At 43.1% G+C, this 25,086-nt stretch overlaps 2 protein-coding genes, 1 long non-coding RNA gene and 1 other non-coding gene across 5 annotated transcripts in view; 2 read left to right on the plus strand and 2 right to left on the minus strand.

Moving 5' to 3' along the window:
- The first annotated feature begins 261 nt into the window (after nt 1-261).
- On the plus strand, nt 262-10,191 carry F2 (coagulation factor II, thrombin). Its single transcript, XM_009509783.2, has 14 exons — nt 262-420; nt 1,298-1,461; nt 2,475-2,499; nt 2,707-2,757; nt 3,272-3,377; nt 3,458-3,588; nt 5,211-5,507; nt 5,871-5,984; nt 6,259-6,385; nt 6,884-7,051; nt 7,380-7,553; nt 7,709-7,887; nt 9,422-9,492; nt 9,906-10,191. The coding sequence occupies exons 1-14, from the start codon at nt 342-344 to the stop codon at nt 10,047-10,049; spliced, it is 1,830 nt and encodes a 609-aa protein (XP_009508078.1). The 5' UTR covers nt 262-341; the 3' UTR covers nt 10,050-10,191.
- A 3,045-nt stretch (nt 10,192-13,236) lies between these two features.
- Nucleotides 13,237-25,086, minus strand: part of CKAP5 (cytoskeleton associated protein 5) — a 54,069-nt gene continuing 42,219 nt past the window's right edge. For both annotated transcript variants that reach the window (XM_064462584.1, XM_064462583.1), the window contains exons 33-44: nt 23,175-23,347; nt 21,869-22,042; nt 21,328-21,448; nt 20,462-20,641; nt 19,818-20,005; nt 19,315-19,390; nt 18,755-18,943; nt 18,511-18,648; nt 17,901-17,984; nt 17,651-17,810; nt 15,194-15,348; nt 13,237-13,973 (exon numbers count right to left, since the gene is read on the minus strand). In XM_064462584.1, the coding sequence (XP_064318654.1) occupies nt 13,719-13,973; nt 15,194-15,348; nt 17,651-17,810; nt 17,901-17,984; nt 18,511-18,648; nt 18,755-18,943; nt 19,315-19,390; nt 19,818-20,005; nt 20,462-20,641; nt 21,328-21,448; nt 21,869-22,042; nt 23,175-23,347 (1,893 nt within the window). In that variant the 3' untranslated portion in view covers nt 13,237-13,718. The remainder of the gene's footprint in view (nt 13,974-15,193; nt 15,349-17,650; nt 17,811-17,900; nt 17,985-18,510; nt 18,649-18,754; nt 18,944-19,314; nt 19,391-19,817; nt 20,006-20,461; nt 20,642-21,327; nt 21,449-21,868; nt 22,043-23,174; nt 23,348-25,086) is intronic.
- Nucleotides 21,179-21,289, minus strand: LOC135315285 (small nucleolar RNA SNORD67). Its single transcript, XR_010374724.1, has one exon. It is a non-coding gene; the product is annotated as a small nucleolar RNA SNORD67 (small nucleolar RNA).
- LOC135315281 (uncharacterized) lies at nt 23,341-24,952 on the plus strand. The gene is made up of 2 exons (XR_010374719.1): nt 23,341-23,829; nt 24,643-24,952. It is a non-coding gene; the product is annotated as an uncharacterized LOC135315281 (long non-coding RNA).

A 25,086-nucleotide genomic window follows, 5' to 3' on the forward strand; every position in this document is an offset into this window, starting at 1 on the left:
CCATGCCAGCCCAAGATCTCCCTGTGCCCTGGGACAAGTTTCTTCTCTCACTCCTTGTGCCATCTTCCTTGTTACAAAATGGGATGCTAATTTTAGTCCTATAGCAACCCAGAGGTATTTTGCTTGGCTTCCACCAATTAAGTAAGAAAATGAAAATGCCATGAAGGGAGGGGAGAGATGCCAAGAGGGGAGGGATAAGAGGAGCCTCAGTCCCACTGTCCCTGACACACCACGACCTCTGGAGTCCTGTTTCTTCATTCTGGTTCAATATTAACCCAGTGAGGCTGTGACTCCACTTATTCTGCTCCTTTTGCATTTCCCAGCAGCCAGGGCTGTACAGCATGGCACACAACAAAAACGGCGTATTGAGGGGCCTGCTCTTTTCCAGCCTCCTGCACCTCACACTGAGCCATGCCGGAGGTAAGGCTCGATAGCACAGGGCAAATGGCAGTATCAGTGGGTGACAGAAGGAAGAAAGACGGGGTTCTTTCTCTCCAGGGGTAAAGCTGATGGCAGGTTTTCTCGGTAAGGCAGGAGGAACTTCTAAAAGCTTAAAGGTGGGAGTGAAAGGGTGCTAAGAGTTGCGTGAGGCTGTCCTGCGCAGGAGGATACAGCAGCCAGCAGGGATGTCTGGTGACAACAGCTCAGTGGATTTTTGTGGGTCACCTGGGAGACGGTGGGGAAGGGGAATGCGGCTCAGCGCTAGAGTTCCTTCACTGACCTGAGCAGCTGCAATTCTCCATGGCCTCCCCACTGCCCCTTAGCTAAAATTTAGGTCATACGCAGCATGCAGCCTTCCTGCTCGCTGTGCCTTTTCTCTTATCAGAGCTTCTACTTCATTTATCTTTTCTTAGTATGAGGTTAGGTCCTCTCTGACCCACTGCTGCGTGGGAGAAGACCTGTCTACAGGTCTCTCAACATGAAGATGGAACCAAGCTGTGCCTATTGCAGCGGTGTGAGGTTGGCAAGGCAGAAATAGAGTGACTTGCAGGGAGCAGTAGCAGGCTCCAAGCAAACAAGCCTCTACCTAACCTCAAATGAGCAGAGCAGCTTTGCTGACCATAGCAGAGGATTCCGGTCACTGCTGTTGCCTAAGCGATGCCAGTGCTGGTGGGTGTGCTGCGAAGAGCCTGCTCTGCTCATCAGCTGGGGACCTGGCAGGGCTTCTCTGCCCTGGGGGAGGCTGGGCTGTGGGATCATCACATCAGCTGGTGTGATTTTTGGAAAGTGCAAGGGGAGAAAAAGGGCCCCTCCTGCTGAGAGCACCCCTTTGACTGGCAGTGTTCTGACCCGGTAGTTTTCCTGGAAAAGGGGCAGGCACTGTCACTGCTCAAGCGCCCACGACGTGCCAACAAGGGATTTCTGGAAGAGATGCTTAAGGGAAACCTGGAGCGAGAGTGCCTAGAGGAGACGTGCAATTACGAGGAGGCCTTTGAAGCCCTCGAATCCACCACTCAGACGGTACGTACAGGGGACATGGGTGGTCCCAAGAAACCTGTAGTGAGTCTAGCAGGTTGTGCACGCAGCAAGGGGCTGGGATCATAAGACTCAGTTCTGTGACACAAAGATGAGGCTGATGCGCACGTGCCCCAAGGAGAGCTCAGGCTTCCTTAAGGACTTTCCCTCCTGGAGCCACTCCAGGGACTACAGCTCAAAGCTCAGGTTGTTTTCCCTCCCTCTCTATTTAAGCATGACGTGAAAAGCAGAGTCTTCCCTCAACCACCAGTCCTGAACTGCATCTTCCGCTAGTTCAGCATGCTGCTGCACACATTCAAGCTGCCGCCGCCCCAGACTCTCACAGAGGAGCTGGCTTAGCAACCAAACATGGAGTGCCTCAAGCTCCTTTGAGCTGAAGCTTTGACACAGCCCGTCCCCTTTCTAGCTTCCAGACTCACTCACTCTGCTAAATTCGTTCTGCATCATCTTGGGATTTGCTCCTAGCCCCAAGGCCAGTACCCACGCTGAATTCCACACCCAAGAACATAACAGTAAACAGATTAACAGTTAGGAGTCTAAGTCAGCAAGATACAATCTCTGTGGAGTATTTCTAAAGCCATCACCCCCAGGCTGCACAGCAGAAATGTAGATCCAAGTCGCTGAGCAATACCTACATGTGATCTGCAGCTTTAGAAGTTCTAGGTTCAGCTGCTTGGACTTCTGCACTTCTCCTGGACTTCCAGGCTCTGCTTCCTCTGCAGGTTGACGAAGGTTATAAGCATCTTTACTCTTTTTAGAAACAACAGTACTGTCTTGATTCCTGAATCTGATCAGTGGGAATGTGGTTTTATATCAGATTTTTTGCTTTGTTGGGCTCTGTAGTAATTGATATCAACAGAGCCAGGTTAGTCTGTTCTGTTTGTTGTGGTGGGACATTCTCCTACTGGTTTGCATTGCAGCAGCAAAGCAAGGTCTGATGTGCTGCATCCCTACTCCTAAATATATATATAAATTCTTTTTTTTTTTTTTTTTTACAGGAGGCATTTTGGGCAAAATACCAAGGTAAGTTGCTTCAAGTCCTCCAGGTTCTCTGCTACCCCTTGGGAGGATCTGTCCTATTCTGGAGCGAAGGCTCCCTACCTTCTTAAAAGAGCTCACTTTCAAGGACAAAGCACTTGTGTTTTGTTCCTAGCTGATAAACTGGTTTAAACTATGATGCTTATTTGGATTCCTTTCATATAATATGCTTCTTTCTTCTTATTTTGCTAGTATGTCAGGGCCTGAGAAAAACCAGGACCGTTCTGGATGCTTGTCTAGAAGGTAAGAAATTCATATTGACCTCAATCTCCCAGATACAGTGAGTGCCACGAACTTGCTTCCTGTGGAGTCTGTGAGGAAAAAAGTAATCTAAAGTTGGTGAAGCCATCTGATTAGAAAGAAAAATATCAGGAAGGGAGTTGGCATTTCCGTTCTTCCTCTTTATTTCCCCACCAACCATTTTACAAACAGCCTAACTACCCCATTGAAACAGCACGGGGTAGATACCCTTCTCCTTGTGACACAGCCAGGCCATCCCAAGCCCAGCCTCGCAGAATGGCTCTGACCTGAACCTACCGCCAAGGCAAAGCACAGCGCCTCAGGGCAAGCAGAACATCTGAGGAGGCAAAGAGAGCTTAAGCTGTGTGCTCTTCCCACCCCATGAAGAAAATGCCTGTGCTTGTGCAGGCTCATGCAGCAAAAGTTAAAAGGATTTGGGAGATGGTACCTCTTGACCTTGAAAAATACAATGTCCATTTCCCCTGGCCTTGCTTACACCATGTTGGGATTCTGACAGGTAACTGCTCTTTTGATCTGGGCCAGAACTATCAGGGGACAATTAGCTACACCAAATCAGGGATTGAATGTCAAGTCTGGACAAGCAAATATCCACATATACCTAAGTAAGTTTATTTCCCGCGTACCCCTAAAGGATTCTCCAGGACGTCCTTCCTTCCTAGCCTAACCAGTTTTTTTCTCATAGATTTAATGCCACTCTTTATCCAACCCTCGTTGAGAACTACTGCAGGAATCCAGACAACAACTCAGAAGGTCCATGGTGCTACACCCGAGACCCAACGGTGGAACGGGAGGAGTGTCCCATCCCAGTGTGTGGTAGGCCTCAACACTACACCCCAGCAAGCCCTTCACTGGCAGGGACCGCTGCACTGAGACTGATACTAAATGTGTCAGGGAAGGGGAAAGGGTTAGGAGGGAGGGCTCTTGAACAGAGGTCAGAGTAGAGAAGCTGCAGCTTAAAGGATAAAGGAACAATTGAGTTGCCTATACATCTACCATGGCTAAATTCCTCTGATGTGCTGTTTTCTCTAGGCTACACTAATCTAGATCAAAATTAAATCTAGCGTCAGCAGTGGAGTACTACTACAGCTTCACCAGTCAGCAGCACCCCAAAATCCTGGCTCAGCTACCTCTAATTTATACAGCAATGAGTCATACTGGGCTTTTTTTTTTCCCCACCTTCATGACAAAACCACTACAGCTTGTGCTTGACTACCTGCCTTAATGCTCATGCATACAGACGGGTGCAGTTTAATACCCACAATTGCACTTGACAGGCTGGAGAACCATCCCCCTACGCTTCTACCTTCCCACTTCTCCACAAACCAGAGCTGTCTCCCCTCCGGCTTGGCCTCTCTCGCAGAAGAACGGGTAGAAAGCAGAGAACTTTTGCACAGTAGAAGTTTCTCTTCCAAAAGCAGAGACTAGAGACAGTGACTCTTACAAGTGAAAGTCAGAGAGGTCAGCAACCACTCTGACCAAGGGGTGTTCTGAAGTTTTAAAAATCATTACCGTTGCCCTGGTCTCCAATACGGCAAACTGGAAAGAGAGACTACTCTGCTTTGGGGTGACCAGGCATCTTTACTATCTCTGGTCGCTAGTTAGTTTCTGACCTACCGTAGCTTACTGTTACGCTTACACATGCGTGGATATGGCAGGACTAGAAAAGCCTTGGGTTTGCACACAATTCCTTTGCAAACTTGTTGACAGGAGTCAATCTCACCCAGAAGCAGCCTCACTAATTAAGGTAAAACGCTCCTTGCTCAGTGGCTGTTGTGCTCCAGGGGGAGTAGTCAGAGGCTCTCTTCACATGGGGATTCCCCCAGGGCACCGGGAGGCGGCAGCCTGAGGCCAAGCAACTGCTGCAGAACAGATTAGCTGGTGCCCACTCGCTCAGGAAACGCTGCTTAAAGCTTGCAGCCATTAGGACACTCGCAAGAAAAAGCGTGGAAACTCTGACAGAAAAAGATTTCTCTTACCATTAGGTATAGAAACATTGGCAAAAGTTTCATTTGCTGTTTTAGTAGCATATCATGGTAGAAGGCCCCTCCAAATATGGTTTAGTTACACATTTGAGAAAAGGACATGAGAGGCTCTAACACGGCAGCATGATGATGCTTGATGCACCCACCCATCCCTTGAGCTGGTTCTCAAAGATTCCCCGGAAAGGAACACAATATTGACCCTCACATCTTAGTGGTAAAGAGAAGTGTGATGAGGAGTGCCAGCCCCACCTTCCCGCCTGTTGAAAGAACCACCTCTGACACAGCAATACCGTAGAGTGCCACCACACACACGGGAGCACAGTGAGGAACCCCCAAACATGACGGGATGCCCCATGGAACCCTGGGCTTTAGTAAAGGGGCTCCGGTGCTATTTGCTAACAGTACTTCTGAGGGCAAAGCTATGGTTTAAATCACAGCTGTCTGTCTTTCCAGGTCAAGAAAGGACGACAGTTGAATTTACTCCACGGGCCCAACCACCAGCCCCAGTGGAGCCCTGTGAACAAGAGAAAGGAATGCTTTACACTGGGACCCTCTCGGTCACTGTATCTGGAGCTAAGTGCCTGCTATGGAACTCTGAGAAAGCCAAAGAGGTGCTCCAAGGAAAAAACATCGACCCAGAGATAAAGCTGCTGGAGAATTACTGTCGGAATCCCGACGGAGACGACGAGGGTGTCTGGTGTGTCACAGATGAGCCACCCAACTTTGGATATTGTGACCTGCACTACTGCGGTGAGAAGCCTGCATTGGTTTGGGTAGGCACACTTGTGAGGCAGTGGCAAACAAAAGCGGTACGTGCAACTAGGGTGACGTGCTGGGCGTGAGATGTGTAGACAAGGAAGCACGCGCACCATGCGTGTAGAAGTCCTGTTCGTCTAAATATCACATATACTAACCTGCCATATGTGTATAGATCTGTTAGGTCTCTCAGGTCTTCTCTTCCTGAAAACTCACAATGGTGGACAAGCAGCATTAAAAAGAGCATCATTCCTTCATCAGACCCACTGTGTGTGTGGAAAGAAACAGCTACATTGCTGATAATTACAGAAACTGCAGCTAGACCTTTTACCATGTTTGTCTTTTTGTCTCTCTCAGACAGCTTGCTAGAGGATGAGAACGAACAGTCGGAGGGAATATCAGGACGTACTACCCGTCCTCAAGAGTTCAAAACCTTCTTTGATGACAAAACTTTTGGTTCAGGTGAAGCAGGTGAGCAAAAACACTAGATACAGCATCACAGTTTGTAGAAAGGCTGCAGCGTCATCCCACAGGGTACTCACTGTTCCTCAGAAACACCAGCTTGGCAAATGCTGTCAAAAGCAGGGGTCCTTGAAGGACCCTCAGAAGTCAATCTCCAGTTACAGTCGTGGCGTTAGTAAGCTTTTCCTTCCCAGGCTCTCCCAGCTTAGCATGCTGACAGCAGACAACAGTTCTCCACTGTAAATCTGGTAGAGTAACAAAGCCGGATCGCCTGTTTTTTCAGACTGTGGCACCCGTCCTTTATTTGAGAAGAAAAAGATAACAGACAGAAGTGAGAAGGAGCTGCTGCAGTCCTACATAGGAGGCAGGGTTGTGCACGGGGACGATGCAGAAGTTGGCAGTTCCCCCTGGTAAGTGTCACCTTTGCATAGTCTTTCATAGGGAATTTTGTCTCCCATCTCTTCAGTTCAAGCAGGGGGAAGTAAAAGGACTCTCCCCTCTCAGGCAGCATGCGGGCACTATGGCTTCTAATAAAAGCTCCTCCAAGTGATTGACAGGACAGGACTAAAATAGCTGGAAAGAAACTCTCCCCTTTGGCTAAGAGTATGCAACCAGCTGGGAAAGCAAGAGTGCTGGTGTGTTTCATCTTTGCCTCTTCCTCTTTTCAGCTTTGCTGGAGCAGAGAGGATGAGAAACCTCTCCAGGTGAAGGAAATAACCCACTACATGCAACATACATGCCCAGGGAAGACTTTTGCTAGAGAGTCACCTACGTAGTTGTCTTTGTCAGCACAGCACAATACTCTTCCCTGCTTACTGCAAATTCTGCTCTTTCTGCATGACACCAAGACACCTTCAGCCAGCCATGCATTTAGTCCTGTTAATTCTTCCTCCCTCCCTGTCTTTCAGGCAGGTGATGCTCTACAAAAAGAGTCCTCAAGAACTGCTGTGTGGTGCCAGCCTTATCAGCGACAGCTGGATCTTGACTGCTGCTCATTGTCTTTATTATCCACCCTGGGACAAGAACTTAACTACAGATGACATCTTGGTGCGGATTGGCAAGCACATAAGGGCAAAGTAAGAGCCTGAATGAAGTGAAATAGCCTTCCTCTTGGAGCAGTGGGATACAGCAAGGTTGGGCTGTCATTCAGTATCCAAGGAAATGTACATAGCCAATGTCACATGCCTCTCAATAACGGGATCTAACGGAGCTGTCAGTTGCTGCTCTTGCTGATCCTAAAGGTGAAAGTGAAAGGGAGGGCAGAAGCGTGGAAAGTCTAAAAGGGTGCTCCAGTGTAAAGACAGTATTGTCTTAGAGGGTACAAAGCACCTGAGAGCATCATGAACCCCAGAAGACTCTCAGTTGCTACCATACAGCGAGTTCTTTCCTTCATGACTATTTCAGATATGAAAAGAATAAAGAGAGGATTGCTCTGTTGGACAAAATCATCATCCATCCTAAGTACAACTGGAAAGAGAACATGGACCGAGACATTGCACTTATGCACTTGAAGAGACCCATCATCTTCAGCGACTACATCCATCCTGTCTGCCTGCCTACAAAAGAGGTTGTGCAGAGGTGAGGAGACTGTCCCACAGTCCTAAAAATACAGGCCACAAAAGCCTTCTAAAAAGACAGAAAAAGATGCCTTATTTAGGCCATTTACAGCAAGAGAGCCAGGTGGGAGAAAGCTGTTACAACGCATTTGATTATACTCACGATTCCTTCCACAGGCTGATGCTGGCAGGTTACAAAGGGCGGGTAACTGGTTGGGGAAACTTGAAAGAAACATGGGCCACCAGCCCAAGCAACCTCCCCACAGTTCTGCAACAGCTCAACGTGCCAATTGTAGACCAAGATACCTGCAAGGCATCCACCAAAGTTAAAGTCACTGACAACATGTTCTGTGCCGGTAAGTAGCACTGAAGGCACAAGGACAGGACAAGCTCCGGGTGGGGCTCACACAGCAAGGTTACTGTCTGATACATTTGCAAATGCCCTCTATAAAGAATAACTTTCCTACAATAAGAACTTTTTTTCTCTCTCAGAAAACATGAAGGCTGGAGAACTTAGAGCTATGAATCAATTTTGTAACACTGTGCTATGTCAGGCTAACAAGTCTAATGGCACCACTCTGCTAGATACCAGCAACAGCTGTGTAAGAACTGAGCACATAAATAATTCTATTTCACCAGTATATGGAACAGTTCTGTGACTTCCTAAACTAAGGGCTACACACCACCCCTTCTTCTCTACTAGCTTGTCTCAACCTTTTGGAGCCTATTCATACTCATGCCCACAACTTCTGCGGCAACAGGCTCCACGTATTAGAAAGGCATGTGTGAAAAATGTAATTCCTCATGTGCTATTAAATTTCCTGTCTGATAGATTTGAAGAGGTACATATCTATACTCACAACTTAAGAAAAAAAATTTCTTCTCTGCATCATATGCTGTTTTATGGACCCTTTACAGCTGTGTCACTTCTCTTCCAAGCTGAGGAGCACTTATTTAATCTCTCCTAATATAGAATGCACTCTGTGCTTCCGATAATCCTTGTTGTACCTTCCTAAATCTCTTCTGGCCATATACCCTTTCTGAGAGAGAACAGAAGCAAACACAGAATTCAAGATACAAAGAAACTATTGATTTATGCATCGGTTTAATACTTTCTGCTGTGTTCTTCATTTGTGCAGACTTTATCGGTTCCTACAAGCAAATTTCCAATAGTTTTTTATTTAGTTTATGCTGCTTGCATCTAATAATGTATACGAGTGCTTGAGTTAGGGGGGAAGACAGTTTCATGAGTATACTGACAATAGTTGTCTTATGGTTTCTTTTTCTAGACAAGTCTTGAAAATATGTCTATGTCTGGGATGCAGACATAGAGCGGAAAAGGGGAGACAAGGGCAATGGGAAAATGCAGAGATACCGTCTAGTTCATCAGGAATTGAAGTGAAATCCTCTTCCTAGCAAGACTGTAGGAATGCAGTCAGTGAGTCGAGGGAAGAGGAAGAGCAGAGCCTGCAGCATGATGGGAAGGTGAAAGTGAGGACAGCAATGTGTCTCTATAGCAATTACAATGAAAGAAGAGGGTACATGAAATATTACATGCACAGAAGTTTCTAAGACAAGAAAAAGGCACAGTAGCTCAAGCTACAGCTGTGAGCACCGTGGCAACTGACACTAACCACAACTCTGATGAAAGAGAACAGGAATGAGAGCAGAGGGTGGAATAATATGGTGGATTCAGGAATGCTGCAGACAGAAACAGTTAGCTATTTTACATAAAATATAAAACCAAAGCAGTTTTCTAAATTTTAGTTGGCAGAAGCAGTAAGCAACCTCATGGCTCTCAAAATTTATGCAGCAATACTTCAAGGAAAAGATGGCCAACACTAGCCGCTCCCCCTACAGTCAAATGTCCGACTTTCTTCTTGCCTGTAGGTTACAGTCCTGAAGACTCAAAGAGAGGAGATGCCTGTGAAGGGGACAGTGGGGGACCTTTTGTAATGAAGGTATGTTCAACAAGTTCAAGCTCGTAAAACATATGAAGCTAGGTTTGTGCTATGCTGAGCTTCCATAATAGTCTAAAAAATCAGCAGCAGAAACGGAGACTGCCGAGTGGCTGAAGCAAACCCAGCTCACACTCAAGCTGAGCAACTGAGATGAATCCTGCAGTCATCCAGCCCCACTTCTGTGCTGAGTTCTCAGCACATATGGAGATCAGCTATGGAATGCATGAATGATGGCCAATTCCCACTTAGAGGTTTAAGAATAGAGACTAAATTACTCCCAGCAAGCTGTTATCTAGTAGATGCCAGTCTGCATTCCAAAGCGGTATCCATCACTAAACAGCCTGGGCTGCATACAAGGCTTAGACCTGGAAGTCTCTTGCTCCTTGTGCCAATCCCATTTTTCTTTGCTTTAGAACCCAGATGACAACCGTTGGTATCAAGTGGGAATAGTTTCATGGGGAGAAGGCTGTGACCGAGATGGCAAATATGGATTTTATACCCATGTATTCCGCCTGAAAAAGTGGATGCGAAAAGCCATCGAAAAACATGCGCGATAGAGGAAGTGTTTACCTTGCTTGCTCTCGGTTTTGCTACAATGCTCCACTTAAAACATAAGCATAGAAGACCCTGAAGTAACAGTTATATCCTTTCAACTCAAAGGAAAGTATTCTCCCTTGAAAATAAAAGTTCTCAAACCCATCTTCCTTTTGTTCACGCTGAGTTTAGTCGCACTTGAATCTAAGGCATCACAGTAGCCAGGCATACCAACAGAACAGCACTAGCTGTACTGCGAGTTAGCTGGTGTGCTTCTAACAAATCCTCCTCCGTTCTATCAGCTATCATCATCAACAGATTGTAGACCTCAGAGGACAGCCTCAAGTCAGTCACAGTATGCACAACTGTGCACATCCATGTCCTCCCTCCAGGTCAACTCCTTTTCTGTTCCAGAAATTGAGCCAAGAGTGTACTGGAAATCACCCTCCATTAACTGTGGCATTACACAAAAAAACAGTACCAGTGTCAAAAATAAAGCAACTATAACCTGTTCTGGTAAGACAGACATTTTTCTCAGCTACAATAGCAGAATACCAGCACCACTGTTTACAAGGTTAGCTTCTTAAGAAGTTACAGATGCCAACTGTATGCAATTCATCCTACACAGGAATATGGGCTCGAATACAGTAAGTAGGATTTCCATTATTGTACAGCAGTAACTTTCTCCATGGCAGGTGGTGCTGGGCCCTCTGTTTTCCACCTGCATAGAGATGCAGAGGGAAGCAATTAATGCACAGTCATTGTCAAAGGGCCTCCAATGGAACCATCCCTGCACTATACCTGTTTGGTTGTCTTATAAAGCCTGTTTAGGGATCACTCCCAAAAGCAGCTTCGGTTCTTTAATGAACTCCTCTTTAGCAGCAATTTGTGGACCACTGAGGACCCAGCAGTACAGCAGGAAGCACGTATTCTTGACTGGCCAATTTGTTCAGCCCAATTTTCTCTTAAGGTAATAATGAGATTTGGAAACTGTCCTTGCTCCCTACACCACCATATTCCTAAACTCATTATTTGCAGTGCCATCAAGTCACAGAAACAGACAGCAGTGAAATTTGTTGTGCTTGATAGAGAATAGTTAGAAGCAGAGTGACTGTGTTGAAAAGATGACAGTAGAGGTAACTATCTAAAATTAGTTGGATAGGAATGAAGTCATTGATCAGTTACTGTCTGGCCACCTCCTTGGAGATGGCTCATTTGGGAACCAACTTGAAGACAGCCCAATTTGATTGCCTGAAGAAAGCATAAAAACAACCTCTCAAAGAGATCTGAAGAAAGAAACCTCAAGAGCTCAAACTCCACAGTTGTTTTAAGTCATTGATAACCACAGGCATCAGACACTGAAAATGTTTACCCCTTCTAATGTTTAAATTTTTAGCCTCACCCTTTCACTGCTATATAATAATCTGTGAGAAATTGCACGTCTAAGAGGGGAACAAGGACCATACAGTTTCTGGAGTAAGTCACTGTTAATGCTGACTTGTTACAAACAATACAGAGGAATCATTTTTAAAATTCAGTTTAATGTTATTTAAATATTGTCTGGGCTAAAGATTAGGCTTTATTAATTTATGTGCACAAGTTTTAGTTTAAAACCCCCAGGATATTGAGTCCAACCAAACACTACAGAGACACAGGGCAAAAACTCATTCATAGTAAGCAACTATATCTTCTGCTACTCAATTATTCCTGTACTTCACTTCAAATTCAGCTTCAAATTTAAAATAGTTGTATGCAGGTTTGCAGGCATTGCTGTTTTAACATCCTGAGCTAATTAACAAATAGCTTTCCTGAACATCTGCTAGACACAGTAAAAGAACATATGGATTAATTTAAATGTCAGTAAGTTTCAAAAAGCAGCTAGTACTTGAGAGGTAGTGGCAGTAACTCTAGTGCCCGCCAACACAAACGATTCACAAACAGCCCCAGATTAAGTGTGCAAAAGCTCAGCCCTTACCAATAAAGGCCAAACATCCACTTTTCATATAGCTCTATTCCACAAGGAACTGTGTGCCCACTTCAGGTTAGGAGGAGACTGCGACTACTAAATCGAGGTGGTGAAGCAATGAATGTCATCATGTCAATTAACACAGGATGGAGAATGCTCGCAAGTCACCTGCTATCACAGCGTACAAACTCACTACAAGCACCATGCAGTGTTATGTTAACTGCAACCCCAGCCTAGGGGTCCTGTAAGAGGAAGATTTCAGCCATTTGCAGAAGCTCTGGCATAATCTGTTGTACAGGTACTAATTTAAAGCCACATTTTTACTGTAATCAGGCAAGACAGTTTCAGTAACGGCCCTAATGCAGAGACTGCTAGTCCACAGTGCAAACAACAAAAGCAGCAGTTATATGGAAGAGATTAAAATCTAGAGCTGAAGTGTGCTATTTTAAGCCTGCCTGTCCAACTCTTCAGTAACTCTGACCTAGCTACGGAACAGATGTGCAGTTTATGCTTCACAACCAGCTCTCACATAGAAGCACAGTAGTAGGGTGAAAACACATCACCTCCCTAGATATGAAAGGGCTAGAAAGGCTACACAGTGTACGTCTTAATCTTCATACTTGTTACTTCTGAAAAAGGCTAATCAGAAGACACTCTTTCACAAACTAGCACTACCAGGTGTCTTAGTGATGCAAAATAGTAGAGTTTGCTGACATCAGATGTTTAAGACCAAAAAGAATGTGGTGGCAAGATGTATATGTGCACTTGAAAACTGCACAAGAAAGACCGCTTTAACCAAATGAGTTCAGGATAAACGAGTCCACTGACTGTACATCACTGCTAATCTATTCCATATCATCATCATCAGGCTCCCTCAGAGAAAGCGTCTGTACACAGATGGGACTATGCTTAGTCTGGGTAGAGGCATCACAAGGACTAGATAATTTAAAATAAGCATTTCAGCAAACTAAATATTCTCAACTTACTCTCAAGTTACAGAAACATATTCCAAAACAGAAAAAGCAGCTATATGAAAAATGCACTACTGCTCATAGAAGAGTGCAACGTCTCAGGATTGCACCCACAGAGAGTATATATTCACTCATCTTCCTTATAATATATCCAAACCCCAAGGTCCATGTCAAGAATAGCTTAGTTCAGTTTCTGGATGCCAAGTCACTAACATTTACGAATAGAGAACGACTTCTCTAACCAGCAGTCACTGCTGTTCCTACTGAGGCTGGTATAGTTAATGCAAACTTTATTTACAAAAGACACTTAAATTAGTTACTTCATGCCATGTGTCCATACAGAATCAACAGTTCAAGGATTACATGGAGAAGAATTCACAAAATTAAAAGTGGTATCACTAAAGATCTTCTAAGAGTTAAGAACTAGGAAAAGGTCTTAAAGACAATTTTACAAATAAAAAAAAAAACCAAGTAACAAGAAACTAGTCTGAGCAAGAAGATGGTTGTTTACAGGTCTGTACACTAAAACTAATACACAGACAGCCTTCTATTGTCAAGAGATGCTCACTGAGAAGCAGAGTATATACAAATACTTGTGCCACAATGACTCGACCCCCCAAAATCCACTGTATTATACATAAACCAGTTTGTATACATTAGGCCTAAATGAGGCCATTTAACTATGAAGACTTCTAGTTTAGTAAACTAAAGCTGAAGACAGCCCAAGCAACAGCGATGCCATCCCTCTCGTATTTCTATTTGCGACTGCTTTTTATTCTCTCCAATCTTTTTTTCAAGTCATCAATATTAGCTGCTGCAGATGAGGGTGAAGCCAGGGTAGTTCCAATGCCAGAGGAATGAGTCTGATTGGAGTCCAGGTCCAGATGTTGGTACTGCTCCCGTGACTCACGGAGCTGGGAGAGCTTACTGTGAAGCATATCCGTAGAAGATGCAACAGTAGGGACTGCTGGTTTAGACAGCAGAGACGTCAGAGGTGGTCTGTCTTCCTGCTACAGGGGAGAAGTGTGAAGTGTTAAGACAAGTAATGGCAAAAGACATGTAAGAAGTACGAACTGTACAAATCAGCGGCTTTTCATCTTCACACAGGAAAGGGAAGGAGCAATACAACACAGGTGATCTGGAGTGATAAAGTCAGTTGCCATCAAAGTCAGAACCAGGTAAAGCTAACTACAATACTCAATTCCTATTGTTTAAGCAGTTCATGTTTAGCTTGGTGTCAGTAGGGACACAAATGAACTACCGTCTTTAAAGATCAAAAATTCACAGTAGACCTGTATTTTACTGAGATGGCCTGCTGCAGTCTTGGATAGCCTGAATTCTAACACCACAGGAGGCAAGTCATGCCTACGCACAGCATCAACAGCCAATGAGTTTTCTGGAGGAATGAGAAGAGGAAACTTGGATTGACTGTTAAGATCCACACTGCCGAAGACTTACAATGTCAATCCACTTTCTTTTACCAATTGATACTTCCATCTACATTAATTGCCTTGTTACTACCATCTAGGAAACATTTCCCTTCCTCAGAGCTGTAGGCTGATGTGCAAGTTTGTGTTTTATCCTTCAACTGTGACATACCTGGACAACTATTCCTAGAGTGAACATCATTTCTCACGTGGGTAAGTGCAAACTTCAGCAGCAGTCGGCACTAGACTCCTAACACACAGGTCGCTGAACTGTTAGAAGTTTTGGCCCACAGGTTTCCAATACCGAGCTCCTTCAGCATTTCTATGCCTCAGTATCCATACACCCAAAATATATAAAACTTCATTCAAAGTATTCATTCAGCTTTTATGGTTGTTTTGGAGCAGAAAGATCTAGAATCTCTATATCATTCAACTCAGAGATCAATACATGTTTAACCTTTAGAGAACAGTAGTTAAGTTATTTGAACCTTTCTGAGACTGAACTACACAGCAAGAAAAGATACCAAACTACAGGGCTGTAGAAACAACCTGCGTGTACATCAGTGCTGCAATGAGAGTGGACTGAAACATAAGCCTAGTTGGCCAAGTAATGAGTTTAAAGCCATTTATACCAGGCACAGTGATATGCCGTGAATAGCTAGGACATGCCGTATAGTGAATGATCATCAATTCTGCTTGGAATCTGCCTTTGGCACGGAAAACCCAATTATCAGATGGTGCAAAAAGCCAGTGCAAATGAAATGCCTCCCCTGGGGATTTATAAGTGTTGGCAAGTACAATACCTTTGCGTTGTCAAGGCCACAACGCTGCCTGAGGATTTTTAATCTTTCCAAGTAAACTGAAGGCCCCACTTCCTCCCCATTTGTGTTTCCTATAGATGAAGATACAGTGTGGGTAGAAGCAGGAACACACGTTCCTTCCATCTGAGAAGAAATTCCTGGAGGATGAGGGGAAGGGGTGAGGGAAAAAGTTAAAAAAAAAATTAAAAGCGTCAAAAAAAGTGTAAGCCTCTTGGTCAGTTGCTTGAAATAAGATGCAATGAATGAAGAATCAACTAACCTATAACCTTAAATTTGCATTTGCTAGTATAGGCATATCAAGCCCTTTCATTTCCTTGCAAGAAAGGAACTGAAAACCAGTAAAAGAAATTGAGATATTTAAGGACAGAGAGAACTCAGCAATTGGCAGGATGGGAAATATCTGGAGTCTTCTGTCTTTTTCTAAGTTTAGTGGTACTTCTGGGCAGACCTCACCATGATTCTAACCCCTCTTTTACCTCCCATTCAGGTAACTTAAAGCTAATGCTTCTTCCAGTTTAATCTGAAATAGTGATTTCCGGGAGGCATGCAGCAAGGTTTTTAAAGCTTCCCTACCAAAAGACTAGGAAAGGATCTTACATTATGAAAAAACCTTTCCATTCTGAAATGAATGGCAAGTTCTAAGACTTAGTGTGGACATGGATTTGATTTGTTTTCATTAGTTTACTCCAAGGGTATTTAATAGATAAAAGGAGAATTAAGGTTAAGCATTTATACTTTAGTCTAAATAATGCACAGTTGCAAGATGAAACAATACCCTTTATTGTATCAAACTATTATAGTTTGAGGGGTGGGACGGACGGACAAAACTGGGGCACGTAAATTATGTTTTGAAATCTTTAACTGTTGAACTAACATTTCTAGGTTGCACAGTCTTTTTGGATGAAAGGTAAAATTTTCTGTCCTATCTAGTCAGACACATTTAGGAAGTTCTGAAAGCAATTTACATTGTCTTTTCTTAAAGTAATTAACAAAACAGGGATAGAAGAAGGAACAGTAGTAGGAGAAAGGGCTAAAAATCTCATAGAACACTCTGAAATGTGAAAGAAGTGAAAGTTAAAGGTAATTTTGCCACACTGCGTATCAATTTTTACTGTCAGCTAATCATTTGTGACATTCCTTTCCTAACATTGCATTAAACACTCATTTGTGCTTACCTGCTACGAGAAGACTCACTAAAAAGCCAAGTGTTTTACAGCAGCTCATCCAATTAGAAATCTGATTTGTTGGAAAGGGGTCATCACAAAGACTGTTATAGACACAGTTCAAATTATTTAAAGTAAACTTTTTGATTCCACAGTAAACAATACTGAGATCCACCTGGCTCTGTGGAAAGGGACCTGGGGGGCCTGGTGGACAGAAAGCTCAACATGAGCGAGCAGTGGCTGCTGCAGCCAAGAAGGCCAACAGGGTGCTGGGTTGCATCAAAAAGGGCATCGCCAGCAGAGAGAAAGAAGCCATCATCCCGCTCTACTCAGCGCTGGTCAGGCCACACCTGGAGTGCTGTGTGCAGTTCTGGTCCCCGCTGTACAAAAAGGATGTGGCCAGGCTGGAAGGGGTCCAGGGAAGGGCCACCAAGGTGATCAAAGGACTGGGAAGCTGCCATACGAGGACAGGCTGGGAGAGCTGGGTTTGTTCAGCCTTGAGAAAAGGAGGCTCAAAGGGGATCTCATCCCCATGTACCAGTACTTAAGGGGCAGCTACAAAGATGATGGAGACTCCCTTTTTACATGGAGTCCCATGGAGAGGACAACGGGGAATGGACACAAGTTGCTCTTGGGGAGATGCTGATTGGCCACCAGAGGGAAATATTTCACAGTGAGGACAGTCACCGTTGGAATAATCTCCCTAGGGAAGGGGTTGACTTGGCCATGTTGGACACCTTCAGGAGTCGTCTGGACAGGGCGCCGGGCCGTCTTGTCTAGGCTGGGCTCTTCCCAGAAAGGTTGGACTAAATGATCCCTGAGGTCCCTTCCAACCCGGGATTCTGTGAATACTCTATCAAAAAACCTCCTGTACCATTTTAGTAACCAAAAAGTAAAAGGAGAACCTGACAGCTTGCTGCTGTTATAAACGAGCTGTATACCTTGCAGAAACAATTCTTGATACCAGACACACGAAGCATAGGCTAATAGTCAAGCCACATTACAAAATACAAATTAGAACCACTTGTTTACTAAGCCTGTCAGATGTTTTCTATGTTTAGTGTGACGAAGGTTAACATTATTTTTTTTGTAAGCAAAAGAATGCATAGTCCCTGCAAATGTTGCCTCACGAAGCAATACATGCCAAAAGAAACCCCATGGCTCGCTTTGGAAATCCATAAACATCTGTAAATGTTAGCTTCTACCAGGCAACATGTAACTGCTTTCCTTATATCTCTGCTTCTCATAAATCAATCAGTTCTGCTATAGCACATACCTGTAGAAGTAGCAATGCGTCCTTTCCCCTCCCGTTCTGTTTCTATCAGCCGGAGGCCTCTTTCTACATAGCTCTGGAAGAACTGAGAAGAGTTTTTCAGGAAGGGCTCAATGTCTGCATCAGAATATTTCTTTTTGTATTCGTACAGTTCTGCCAGACCCTGGGAGGGAAGAGTTTCTGTGCGTTACAACTGCTGCATACACTATTCTAATGTATCATGCCCTCTTCCTTGCAGGAAGGGAGCACTTACCTCCTTAGTATTCTCCTTGGAGCCAATCTTCTTAAATATTTCTGCCAAAATATCGTTAACTTTGGCCTTCGAAGCCTTTTCTTCCTAAATAAATAAAAAAAGGAGAATTCTAAAACAAAGGCAATAAAAATAAAGGGAAGTTTGATGAACCCACAGTGCCCTCAGACCTACTAGTTGGATACAGAGCTTCCAATATGAAGTAAACCTTGAAGTGCTTAGGGTTTTACATAGCCAGTGTTTACACAGAATCCAAGTAAGATCATCATCAAGCTGTAGCACTCCTTCTGAGAAGCCAGTGTTTTGGGTATGGTTAACTTTTAGTAGATCAAATGCAGTATCAGGCAGCATAAAAACCTATGCTGCACGCCTGAATGTCCTGGGGACCACGTCATCCTGGGATATACACAGAATATGCAGGTAATAACAGAAGCACACTGCAAGTTCCCAAAGCAGCCATAAATAAAAGTGAAGCTGGAAGAGTGTTTCCAACACTAGTTGTATGTTGGAAAGGCAATCACTACTTCATATTCCACAATCACAAAGTTAAGCTTGTTTCTTAAATAGATTGCCTTCCATTCCCTCGCCCTACCAACACATTTTCATTACTTACTATGCGAGAAGCCCCCTTTTCTGTATCCTTATCAGCTTTGCTTCCAGTCTGGTCCATGGAGTGTTTCATTACTCTACACAGGTGAGCCTCCAACTCAGACTCATTTTTGTTGTCTATCATTGTTAAATGATCTAAGATCTAAAAGGAGAAAAAAGGGAATAAATTAATAAAAGAAAATAAGGAAAAACGTTAGAGACTGCATGAACATCCAATTTAGAAGTACATGATTAGTGACTGCTCTCACCTTGGGCCCTTTCAGCTTGCACAGGGTGTGAAGCAGAGTCTTCAGCGTCCTTATAGGAAACTCACTCTTACATTGCTTCAGCTTCTCTTTCGGAAAGACCTTCATGAAAATGTGGATATCCAGTAGAATTCGATCCAGGTTGATGCTATTAATGGTTTCTGGAAGAAGACGCACCATTCTCCACAGACACTGGAATGAGAGACTGACTTAAAGCAAGACAACTGAAGGAAGACTCATTTAATTATACAAGGAGGGATTATACAAAACTACCATTGAGCCATTTCGCTCTGCTACCAACATAGACACACCCCCTGGTGACTACACACCTCTATATGGAGTATGCATGAGTATACACAAGCTACTGTAAACTATTAGCAAGCGTTAAGCTCCCTCCTGGCATATATGAAGTCACTGTATGTAACATCTGATTATGAGATTTTACGGTTATAAGAGTTACACAGAAATAACTGTAACTTGAAATATTTTTAAAAATATATTTTCTTTCAGTTAAGTTGATCCAGACAAATTAAGTAAGTTCAAAACCTCTACTACAGGCTCACCTTCATGACAAGTTCTGAAAACTTTGGAGAGGTGGCTGTTGCTAGCAGACTGTCTTGGAGCAAAACAAGCAGAGCACTAGAAGGAATACATTAATAGTAGTTGCACAGGAAAAGTGCTACACACACAAAAAACCACCCAGTATGTCAGCTCCCCACAGAATACCACACCAGAAACCAGGGTTAGTCCAGCAGTTTACATCATGTTGTATAACAGCTTCCTTTCTTTCTATTATGCTACAAGAGTTTAAGAGGCAGCCTGCTGAACTACAAAAAATATAGAATCATACTAAGCTGGTTCATTTAGCCTGCCTCCAGCTGTGTAGAATGTGCAGTCAAATTCTGATCACCACTGACAATCGGTGATAATTCTTCACTAGCCAGCTGAATAATCCTACAGACATCATTCTTTGCTTACAGAATGACTAACAAACTCACTCAGCCATTCAAGGCACACACAAGAACGGGTGAGGGGAAGCAGTAATTGTGCAATTTTCATCATGTACCTCAAGATGTTGGTCTGGTCAGACTTTTCCAGAACTTTCACTACCAAGAGGTTGACTGATCGGATGACCTGCTCACCCTCTTCAAGATCTTCAATCCGAGAATCCAGCATTAATGTAATAAGACCATGCATTAGGTCCTTCAGCACACCAGTCGAGGCCTCTCGAGCCAGACTCTCGATTTGAAATAGCTGCAAATTGAAGACAAGATTAGAAGCTTTCCCTGCATGCAGGGCTTTAATATAGGGATTTCTCCAGACTGCACTGTCAAACCATGTGACATTACCCATGTCCCTCAACATTAAACAATAAAAATACAACTAGGAAGTTACTTCTACTGAGTGACTTCTGAAAATACTTAGGCCACCAACTAAGCACTAGAAAGGTAAGGAATATTAAAATAGAGCTTAATGAAAGCGTTAAGAGCAGCTGTATTCTCTAGAAGCAAAAAAGAGACCTTCTTCCCTTCCCCAGTTTCTCACACCCCACTCCCTCAAAAGGTGCATTGGGGAGCAAAAAATTAGCAACAACCATTCATAAGAGTCAGTAGTAAGCTAACTTAGCTACAGAACAGACATCCCATTCTCCTGCAACTACTGCACAGAAGTTATTTGCTCTTCACCTTGATTTTTAGGTCAAAGCCTTACCGAGATCATGCTCCCAATAATACAGCTGTAAAGTTTGACTATCTCATCTTTGTCTAGCTTCTCATCTGCCATGTGCGTATTGTAGATTAGCCGAAGCTGCATAAATGTAGCTATTAGGAATTGGTCAATGTGGCCAGACATAGCTTCTGCTTTGTCTTCTTGTCTCAGAACCTCATCAATCTAAGATTTAAAAACAAAACACCCAAGTATATTCAACATAATGCAAACAGTGCAAAATAGCTACAATTTTAAAAACTTGTCCTATAGAAAAGGTCTTGCCCTGACCAACCTATTTTGCCAAGGCACTTGTATTCTAAGTTTTCACCTGAAATCAGTAGCCACAGACTTCTATTGCCAATTCCAATACAACCAATTACTGATCATTTAGAGAAGTGCAATCCCATCCTGTACACAAATGAAAACATGAAATGCTGTGTTACGGATTCTGGAATTAACAGCTTTATGAAATCTGGATAAAGTTCTTCTAAGTAGCCAAAGCTACCATAGAAACATGTAAAAGGTATGAGACAAGACAATTCTTTTGCTGAGGATCTGTAACACAGTTTACATTTAAAGATTAAGTCTCACTGGCTTAAATGGCTTTTTTGAACTTACAGCACAGATACTGGACAAAAAGCAAAGAGAACACAGAAGCACGAAGAAAAAAAAAGTGTAAGAGTCTATTCTACAATATCTGAGTGGAATTTCTATTGCTAAAGCGAGTCAGATGGCCCCTGTGCACTTGGTTTTGTCATCAGGGAGATTCTGAGCAGAGTCCATGTCACCTGACATGATTGCTCCACCACAATGCAACTCATCACCCTCGCAGACAAGTAGTTTAGTACAGTATACCTTAATTCACTTACCTGTGCCAGAGCCTGGATGCTTGTATTTATATCACCACTGGCTACTTGGGAAATGACAAAGTTGATTGTAGAAGCTGTGTTACTGTGCATGTCGTCAAAGTGCGGGGACACAGCACGAATTCTAAACAGTTGAAGAAAACAGAATTCATTACTCTTTGGAGAGACAACTAGTTTACACTGAATTGCTATACGTTAATGACAGCTTAGAGACAAGGGAAAATTATTTTTCATAGAGAATACTCAAGGAATCATTCCTTTTAACATGTATATTACACTACTTGTAAAGTAGCGCATTTACACACTCAAGATCCTTTTACTATAACACACAAACAGAACTCAGGTTTTTCGTTAAACAAAACTGCTCCCCAGATTCCAGAACAGTACGAAAGACCATCACTTGGACATCTCTCTCCAAATTAGCTGGCACTACCTTCTTCCGTAACGCAGTTTGAATGCAGAAACTAACATGGTGAATTCATCTTCTCAAAACAGTTTTTAAGTTGCCCTACTGATTACACTTAAGAGTTAAAACTAGACTCACTTGGGCTCAGGAATCAAGACTGGCTCAAAGATGTCATCTAGTTTGTGCTGTACAAGTGCTGGCATCTCACATCTGACAGTACCGTTGTCATTTTCAATTTCATCAAGATCCAGCTGAAATTCACGTGGAACTGTATGCGTTGTCTCAGAGTGACTGCCCATGTTGCGATTTTGGCTATAGAAACCAGGAGAGAGGTGTTTATTCTATATAAACAAGAGCCAAGAGCACTAGCACTAGCATCCACTGGTAGCCCTAAAGCTCTCGTAATAGAATAGCACAGGTATTCAAGGTCTGATTTTATTCAAGCCCCCTAATAATCCCCTTTGCCTTTCCCCTAGTCGTTAATAAACTAAGCTTTTGTAGGATGGAAGAGCAGCTACTAGTTACTTGTCTTCCTAGTTTCTCTTATAACCCACGACAAGACACCCTGCATCTGTGATAGGTACACACTGGTTTATTTTAAGAGGTATCTAGCACAGTTTAAAGTAATATTAATGGAATATAATGTAAATGAGGGGCTTTTTTCCTTTTTTTTAGACGATGATTAGGATGCATATGTACACAGCAACCTTGCAAGCTCATCTGAACCCAAGACTCCCATCGCCCATATCTTGTGCTGCATGTTAGATTTTAAGGAAATATTCCAATTCGTAGTTCTAAACAGGGACTTTCATTCCAAGATAACGAGCAGGTGACAAAGAATACAGTTTCTCAGCTTTCTGTTTCTGGTACTGTTGCCCCAGGCTCTACAATTCACCATGCTCATCCAGTTCTGTCCTGTACATCTGCCCTAACAAGTTATGAACAGGGTCCAATCAACACTAAGTTTAACGTAACACATAAGATATTCTCCCACTATTTCTAACAGCTGCTGAACATGGAATTGCCATGTCTGCCTGCAATTACCTTGGCAGAAACCCATCTTTTTTGTTTCTTTTTCTTTAACACAGACACCTGTAAATAACCTAGAACTGGCCACGGTAAACCTGTCACCCTCAGAAAGGGATGACTAAGATAAAAAATAAAAGATACAGGAGCCTTGCTACCAAGGAGTTAGTGGGCAGTACTTACATCCTATAAGTGCGATACATAATTCTGTCCATGGAGAAGCAGTGAAAAAAGGCACAAGACCATTTAGAAAGATTTCAAGACAGACAAGACAAAAAAAGTTTCAGACATTTTGTTTTAAATTTGGCCAATTTTTACAACATGCAAAGATGATGATACAGAACTAAAATAACATCGCCAGACATGATATTAGCACATATACTACACAGGCTACAGACCAGAATGTATCATTACATACTTGAGTTTGGAGGACATGTCCTCAGCTGGTCCTTTCCGCAACATGCTAGCATTAGTGCTGATATTTTGAGTACGCTGAGGTTTCTCCTCTGTCTGTCTCACTGGAGCAGCAGACGGTCTCTTGGCTGACCGTTTTATTCTTTCTTCCAGCATGCTCATGTCTTTCTCAGAAAGCTATAAACACACAACACTTTCACTCAGAGTTGTATGGATTTTAGAAAACTTAGTCACCTACAGGAGGTATACCACTTACTACTGCAGACTGAAGTTCTCCAATACCAAGGGCAGGAACTGTCAATACCACCATCTAGCAGCAATCTAAAAGGGCCACTCTGGACTGCCAGATGCTACTTCAGGAGCTAATTAACCCATATTGACAGGCTGTAATATCAAATACAGCTATTTCTGGCCCACATAATTTCCAAGAAACAAGTAATCTTGAATTCAAACTGTGGTACTATCATGTGTTTCTAATTGTTGCTTGTGTTGCTGCAAAAAAAACCCAACCAACTAACCAAACAAAAAATCCCAACCCACCTTTCTATATCCCCTATTAGGAGCCCAGGCCATGCTTTAACACTATGGACCTTGCCATAGAAGCCAGAGTCCTAACACTTAACCTGTTGAATGTAGTCACAATTCAACCTGAACACAAGGTAAGCCAACTGAACGCTCCAATTCATGCAGAGAGAAGAATATTTGTTTGCTTACCTACAGGACCGAAGGTTGCTAATAACTACATTTGAACAGAAGTAGCTGTGACAATTTTGTGGGAAGCACTCTCCAGCACCCCTACGATTTGGAAACCTTCCTGAAAATCCATATGTGTTGGGACTAGATGAACCATACTGATGCTCAAAAAGCCATGGTAAGAAGGGGCTGTATGTTTCAGGTACTACAGCTCTTTTCTTAACCTTGAAAATCCAAAAGCAAAGGGACTATGCAACACTGAGAAGGCCAATTGCACTCTGAACATCAGTTAAAATAAAACGGGAATCTAAAGTGTTACTAAAAATGCAACATTATTTCCATGGAGATGGTTACCGCTGAAAATAACAGTCAGGTTAAGTTTCAACATTTCAGGAAGGTAGAAAGCAAAAAAGGGGAAAAAAAAAGGGGGGGGAGTGTCCTTGCTTCCCTGCTCATCATACTTCATAAAATATCCATCCAATAGCTTGTATGCACTACAGCATATAACACTACAAAAAAAATTCCTACAAGCATTAACATACGTATCGTACTCCAATCAGTTTAAGTGCTGCTAGAAACATTACCGAGACCACATATTCTGAGAAAAGAACAGGGGAAAAAAAAAAAATAAAAATGGTCTAACACCTCTTGATTCAGGTTAGAATTCAGTGTACTTAATCTGTTATGCACAGCACTTGTAGACTACACAGTGAACTGGCTTTCCACTGCTGGAGACTGGAAACTGAGTTTTGCCTCCTTTAACTTTTACTGCATTTCAGATAACATGGCTAAGTGTGATTCCCAGAGGAAAAAACAGCAGCAATACAAAGCAACACAGTACTGATGCAGACCTTAAGCACTGGAGTGCAATAAGATAAAGTGAACAAACCAAACTTACTGGACTTCAGCTGCAAAGCCGCTGGTGGAGATGGGCATAAAAAAAGCAGCCATGAGTCCTCGATGGAGCCCCCACAACTAGACTTTTCTGGCCAAATAAGTTATCCAGCTATCATTCTAGATCTCAAGTGTTACCTATACAGTTGACTACAAAGCAAGTTACTCTTTATAAACAGTTTAATTCCCGTGAAAGTCAGCATTTTGCTCATTTCTTCCAATTTAGTTTTTCATTCATGAACACCCAGGTTATATATCCCACAATCAGGAGTTAACCAACTTTTAAAGGATCTAGGGTATAGCAAGTTACTTTCAACATTACAAAATGC

This window comes from Phalacrocorax carbo, chromosome 10 (genome assembly GCF_963921805.1).
Source record: "Phalacrocorax carbo chromosome 10, bPhaCar2.1, whole genome shotgun sequence".
NCBI classification, from domain to species: domain Eukaryota; kingdom Metazoa; phylum Chordata; class Aves; order Suliformes; family Phalacrocoracidae; genus Phalacrocorax; species Phalacrocorax carbo.